Source organism: Dasypus novemcinctus, chromosome 17 (assembly GCF_030445035.2).
Source record: "Dasypus novemcinctus isolate mDasNov1 chromosome 17, mDasNov1.1.hap2, whole genome shotgun sequence".
NCBI lineage: Eukaryota > Metazoa > Chordata > Mammalia > Cingulata > Dasypodidae > Dasypus > Dasypus novemcinctus.
In genome coordinates this window covers 7,253,341-7,259,731 of record NC_080689.1, presented here as the reverse complement: position 1 = coordinate 7,259,731, position 6,391 = coordinate 7,253,341, and the positions used below count along the sequence as shown (strand labels likewise).

Genomic DNA, 6,391 nt, shown 5'->3' with positions numbered 1-6,391 from the left:
CTGAGAACATCAAAGATGTGTGCTAATGTGGGAACCCCCTGTATTTTTTTATGTGACATTTATGTCATCTAAGTAACTTTAAAAAAAAAATAGAAATTGGGAAAACAAAAACGTGTGCTAAGCAGTCCACGAAGGAAAAGAATTGCTGCTGCCTTGGAAAGCCACGGGTTCTCCTTGTTCCTTCACGGTCCCCGCTCTGTTGGGTGCGCTGTCATTCCCGACACACCTGGGGGCCCGGGGCGCAGCTCCAGCCCTGGCGCACGCAGCGCCGAACTTGGGCGCGCCGCCACCGGGGGCAAAGGATGCTCGGCCGGGTCCCGCGCCTGCTCCCGGTTGCGGGGGAGGAGGGGCGGCGGGCGCGGGGGGGAGGCGGCCGGGCCGCGGGGACTGGACTTCCTCCCTCCCGCCCTTCCGGAACCGGGCGCGGGAGCGGCCGCCGCGCGGAAACCAGGCGGCGCGGGGGGGCGGCGCGGGGGGGCGGCGCGGGGGGGGTGGGCGGTGCGCGGGGCGGGGCGGCCGGGGGCGGAGCCGGCGGGGCGGGGCGGCGCGCGGGGCAGCGCGGGGCGCGCGCGGGGTCCACGGGGCCAGCTGCGCCCGCTGCGCGCGCGGGACTCAGGGGCCAGGCGCCGCTGTCCTGGGCGCGGGGCGCGGGGCGCAGGGCGCAGGGCGCGGGCTGCGGTCCCCGTGCGCCGCCGCCGCCTCCCGCACGGGACTGGCCAGGCCGGCGGCGGGGGTGATGTGACCCGGGGCCCGGGGCCCGCCGCGATGTGGCTGAAGCCCGAGGAGGTGCTGCTGAAGAACGCGCTGAAGCTCTGGGTGACCCAGAAGAGCAACTGCTACTTCGTCCTGCAGCGGCGCCGCGGGCACGGCGACGGGGGCGGCCGCCTCACGGGTAAGGGCGCGGGGCCCCAGCCCGCGGGCGGGGGCGCAGGTGGCGGCTCGGTGACCCACGGCGGGCCCTGATTGCTCCTGCGCGCCTCGGGCCCTGCCGGGGCGAGGTGGACCCGCGGGCGGGGCAGGTGCCCTGGCCGCCCGACCCGGGGGACGTCGCAGGGGCAAGTCTGGCCGGAGCGGCCGGGGAGAGCGGGGGCCCGCGGGGCTCTCAGGCCGCCGCGCCCCGGGCCCCGCACCCGCCGCCCCGGGCTCCGCCGTCTGGACTGGCCGGCGCCTCCAGGTGGTGTCGCGACTGGAGACTGGCGGCCACCTGCAGGCGGGACGCAGCAGGCCCGGGCGGGCGGGGGCTGGTCGGGGCGGCCCGGGAACCGTCTCCGTGCTTGGAGGGGAAACCGAGGCACCCGAGAACCCCGAAGCTCCTGATCTTAGGAGCAAGATGGACCACGGCAGCGATTTTTTGTTCCCGTTCAGTTTCTTCCAAGGAATGATAGGAGGTCAAAACTCTGACTTGGCAAAGTTTCTGTAAAAGAGACCATTTAAAAAAAAGTTCTGATCCCAAACACTCCGAAAAACAAGCATTTGGAAGAACTGAAGCCAGCTTGAATTAGCTAGGACACCTGTTTAAAGAGGTCAGAATGTGTTGAGACCTTTTCAGTTGTGTTAATATTTAGGGGATCTATATGAGATTTTCAGATTTCGGAATATGAAATCAGTGGGGCTTTAGATCTTACCATCACATCCCTTGTTATAACCCAGCAGGGCCTGGAAAGTTCCAGGGACCCTGTTGTGGTCTCTGAGCTAATTGTCGTGTCTCCTTTCTGCTCTTGTGTCTTTGTGGTGTAGGGTCTGGTGGGGAAACAGCAGGACGGAGGACAAGGGGAGTTACCCTCAGTGGACTTTAGACCTGGACGGTGAGCAGCGGTTGGGTTAGTTAGAGGTTACCAGACTTCCAGCCGCGGCCAGCCGGCAGGAGTTGTCAGGAATTCCTGACGGCGGGCGGAGGGCTAGAGGGTGACCTGTGTCACGGGAGGAGTGGAGCAGGTCGGGCAGCAGGTGTGCCTGCTGGGGTGGGGGCGGGGGAGGCAGGAGGCCCGAGGCGCCTTGGTCGGCCCCGAGCAGCTTAAGGCGGCCCCTGGGGAAATGGAGGTGGTGGCGCCCTGCCCGGTACATCAGGTGTGGAGAGGCCAGCGGAGGGTTTGTCCCCCAGTTCTTTGAGGGCACTGTACACGGAATCTGGCCTATAAATGGGCTTCCTTTGTGGAGAACAGGGACAGGATCTGAAGATTTGAAATGGGAAATAAAAGGACAGCTTGTCGGGCACACATTTTCATTCATTCATTTAGTTCACTGCACACTGAATCTGTAGAATGCGCTGTGCGGCTGCTTTGGGCACGGCAGCGGAGAGGCCCGTTACTCACCATCTAGCAGGGGAGGTGGGTCCAGACGGGGAAGGCAAAGCCTCATGCGTGATGCCTGCTAGGGGCCGAAGCCAGCTTTCCTTCTGGAGACTTCCTGGCTCTGAAGTCCAGAGTCTGTCTTGGATGCCCTTAAGATCACACAGGTGGCATATATTCTTCCCTACCTGTAGTTTTGGCCTTACTTGTTGTATACTTTGATTTCGGCTTAAGGCAAATATACAGAAGTGTCTTATTTTTAAAGGCAGCAAGATTACACAAAAAAAGGAGGAACTTCCCCATGGCCCCCCAAAAAGAGGATGGAGGACATTTTGCCTTATTTCCTGGAGACATCGAACCTGTTGATTATGAAAGACTGATTACCTTCTGGGTAGCCGGACACCCTGGGGCATTCAACCAGGAGGCAAACAGCATTGCTCTGCAGGTTGAACAACCCTGACTTACCACAGCTGCCCTTGGTCTCGTCTTAATGGGCTGTTTGTGAATGTTGTAAAATCAGCACCGAGGTAACACAGGGGGCAGTTCTTGGTGGTGGTGGTTTGTGGAAGATGTAGGATTCTAACTTGCCAGATTTTTAGCAGTTTATTTCAAGGGTTTAATATTGAGAATGTGTTTCTCTCTGAAAATGGTGCAGCAATGGAAGCTAAATTGATAAGCATTCTGGCTGGTTCTTGGCTTCAGTTTGGAGTTGAGGGAAGCAGGTAGGGGTGGCTAAGAGGGATCAGAAAGGAAATGTAAGGGAGCAGTAATTAAAAAGTATCTTTCATTGAGATGCTGGATTTGTTATTAGATAGTAGATGCTTAAGCATATGAGGCCTCTGTTCCTTTTAGAATAACATGTTTAAAAATTGCCCATTAGACATACATTTCATTTCTTTGAGGATTCTAATTTGCCTTCCTATACACACACACACATTCCCTGTATATCTCACCAGCCTTATTTTTCTCCACAACTCTTTCTCACTTTCTAATATAGAATGTAATTTACTTACTTATTTTGCCCCTTGTTTCCTTCTACTAGAATGGCTCTTCTGTGAGGGCAAGCATTTTACCTTGCACGGTGCCTGACACAGCGTGCGGTCGGTAGACGTTTGTTGGTAAATACAGGGGTGAGGCGTGCTCCCCCCCACTTTTTTCTTAACAGTGGGGTGGGCGTAGAGACTTACTTTCCTGAGCCCTGGGACAGGAACTGCCCTCTCTCGGCGAGGCGTCCTCGTTTCCTGGCCGCCTGAGCAGCGGGGAGAGCTGGAAGGGGGCTGCGTGGGAAACGGACCCGTCCGCCTCCCGGCTTTTTTGATCCTTTTTTTCAAGTGGAAAAAGCCCACACTGCCGTGGCAGCCGTTACCACCCCTGGGACCTCTCTGGAGAAGGAAATCCTGGGCTTTGGGGCAGTCAAGGAAGGCGGCACCCTTTTCCTCCTGTTAGAATGTGGTGCAGCTGAATTCATTCAGTATTATGAGCGGTTTCTAAAGCTCCCTGATAGAAGTGATTTTGCTACCCTGGAGAGGAAGTGAAGTTATGCAGTGTTCACTTGTATAGAGTCTCTAACCCATGGGAATACATGTGATAAAAGTGCAGTCGGCTCGGGGAGAACAAAGAGTAGGAGAAGTTAGGGTTTGGGAGGCAGTGGACAGAGAGAACACCGCATCACAGCCTCCCCCTTCCCCCCCCCCCCCCCCCCGATTTCTCTGCAACACATAAAAGAGGGACTTAAACGTAACTTTATTTTATTTTTTTTTAAAGATTTATTTTTATTTATTTCTCTCCCCTCCCCCCGCCAGTTGTCTGTTCTCTGTGTCCATTTGCTGTGTGTTCTTCTGTGTCCGCCTCTGTTGTCAGCGGCACGGGAATCTGTGTTTCTTTTTGTTGCGTCATCTTGTTTGTGTCATCTTGCTGTGTCAGTTCTCCGTGTTGCGGCGCCATCCCTGGGCAGGCTGCACTTTCTTTCGCGCTGGGTGGCTCTCCTTACGGGGCGCACTCCTTGAGCGAGGGGCTCCCTCACGCGGGGGACACCCCTGTGTGTCAGGGCACTCCTTGCGCACATCAGCAGTGCATGTATCCAGCTCCACATGGGTCAGGGAGGCCCGGAGTTTGAACCCTGGACCTCCCTTGTGGTAGGCGGACGCCCTAACCAGTGGGCCAAGTCCGTTTCCCTTAAATGTAACTCTAAAGACCAGATATCACCACCAGATTTGCCCCTCCAAAGGATTTTGTTTTCCAGTGCTTTATTATGGACATTTCAGTATAATCTTGCAGTTATTCTCCCCAAAAGGTCAACAATTGGATAACAAGAGGGCTTCTTAGATAAAAGGTGGAAGGAAGTTTGCATTGTAATGGAGGGCATAAGGAACATCCATTTATCTGTGAGAAAAGGCATTTTTGATAACGAACAGGTCAAGTCGTTAAATAGGAAGTTTGTGCTGAGAATTGCCCCAGGAAAGTCATTTTGCAGCCTTTGGGATGGGGCTTCTTTGAGCAGTTAAATCCTAGTGGGTAAAGGGGCTCTTGCCCGTGGCACCCCCCAGGAGTGAGAGGGCTCACGCAGCACAGAGTGATGGTCCACTGCCTTCGGAAGTGTCCCCAAGAGCGGGGGTGGCTTCCCGAGGGGGGCGGGGCTTGCTGAGGGGGAGATGGGCACAGCCGCGCAGGTGCAGGGTTTCTCGCTCTCTGCCCGACCCCGGCAGCTGTCCTGCTCAGGTGGCCGCCCTTGCGGTGGAGCTCACCTCTGCCAACAGGGAAAGTCTGCAGAGTTGTGCAGAGTTCCTCAAATGCTGACTCTTGTGTCTGACATGCTTGGGCCCTTATTTTCCAAAAGCATAAATAAAGGAGTTTTCCACAAATCAAGGAGTTGTTCGTTTTTTCCTTGGCGTCTTTACAATTCTGAAGCATAAACTGGAAAAAAATAGCAGTGCTCCAATTATATGGGTAAAAATTGATACATTTTTAAAGGGCTGATAAGCCATTAATAAAGGCTTAGGTGTTTCCAACGGATGCATTTAATGAGCGCATAATAAGGGCAGTGTATTTGTAATTAGGTAATCAAACAAGGCACTGGCTGTGTCACTTCAGGAAATAATATGAAGTACAAATACGTGGGCGGTGGGGCAGTGGAGGCTGGCCATTTCGGGATAATTAGGGCTCCTTAGGGATAGCCGACAGTGATGGAGAGGTTTGTAGCTTTTGAAGAACTCATTCACTAGAAGTGAATGGATAAGGGTTTTCTGAGCTTGTCTGGACGTTCTGGTGGCATTGGATAAAGGAGGAATTTATTTAAAATGAGAGCAGCACATCTGATACAATTTCCAGGACAGATTTCTCTCTAATTTTTTTTTTTTCAGGAGGTCCGGATGATTGAACCCAGGACCATCAGATACATGGGAAGCAGGCGCTCAACCCCTGAGCTACATCCACTCCCCAGTGAGAGTTGGTTTTCTCATTTGCTGGTTTTGAGGAGGTACTGGAGATCAAACCCAGGACCTCCTGCATGGGAAGCGGGCGCTCAAGCGTTTGAGCTACATCCGCTCCCACCCCCTAGCTTTTTAACTTGAATCAGTTGTTTTAAAAAGCAGCCTTGAGCTTATTTTAACAGCGTCCTGGGTGCTGCCTGGCCTAGCCCCTCCACTGCCTCCACCATCTCCCCTCCCCTGCAGGTCCCTGGCCTTGCCCCTGGCCACCCCCCTGCCCTGGGTGGCTCTCCCCCTCCCCTCTGCCCGGCTAGTTCTTCTCCGGTTCAGGTCTCAGCCTGAACCGGAGGTGCCTCACCTGACCCCTGCCCAGCCTGAATTCCGCCAGCCCTGATGGTCTCATTCCACCCTTGTCCTTTCTCTGGAGGGTGGATAATGTCACCTCCTCGTGGCATTATCTGTGCCCAGGGAAGCGGACAGTGAGCACAGGGAGGGAGGGTGCAGGGCCACCTGCTGCCCGCTTAGCTCCAGCGCCACAGCGGCTCTCACCCCTGGACCGCTTCTGATAAATAGCTGTTGAATAAGTGCACGTTGAGGTAGAATTGAGATGAGCTGACCCGCTTGAGACATGGTTTTTGTGGTCTTGGAAGTGGAAATTTTGTAGGAAACAGGAATAAA

At 55.2% G+C, this 6,391-nt stretch overlaps 1 protein-coding gene across 2 annotated transcripts in view; it reads left to right on the top strand.

The window, feature by feature from the left end:
• The first annotated feature begins 693 nt into the window (after window positions 1–693).
• TBC1D8 (TBC1 domain family member 8) overlaps window positions 694–6,391 on the top strand; it is a 115,144-nt gene continuing 109,446 nt past the window's right edge. The window contains exon 1 of one of the 2 annotated variants that reach the window (XM_058278196.2): window positions 694–892. In XM_058278196.2, the coding sequence (XP_058134179.1) occupies window positions 766–892 (127 nt within the window). In that variant the 5' untranslated portion in view covers window positions 694–765. The remainder of the gene's footprint in view (window positions 893–6,391) is intronic. The other variant, XM_058278197.2, reaches the window with a different exon arrangement.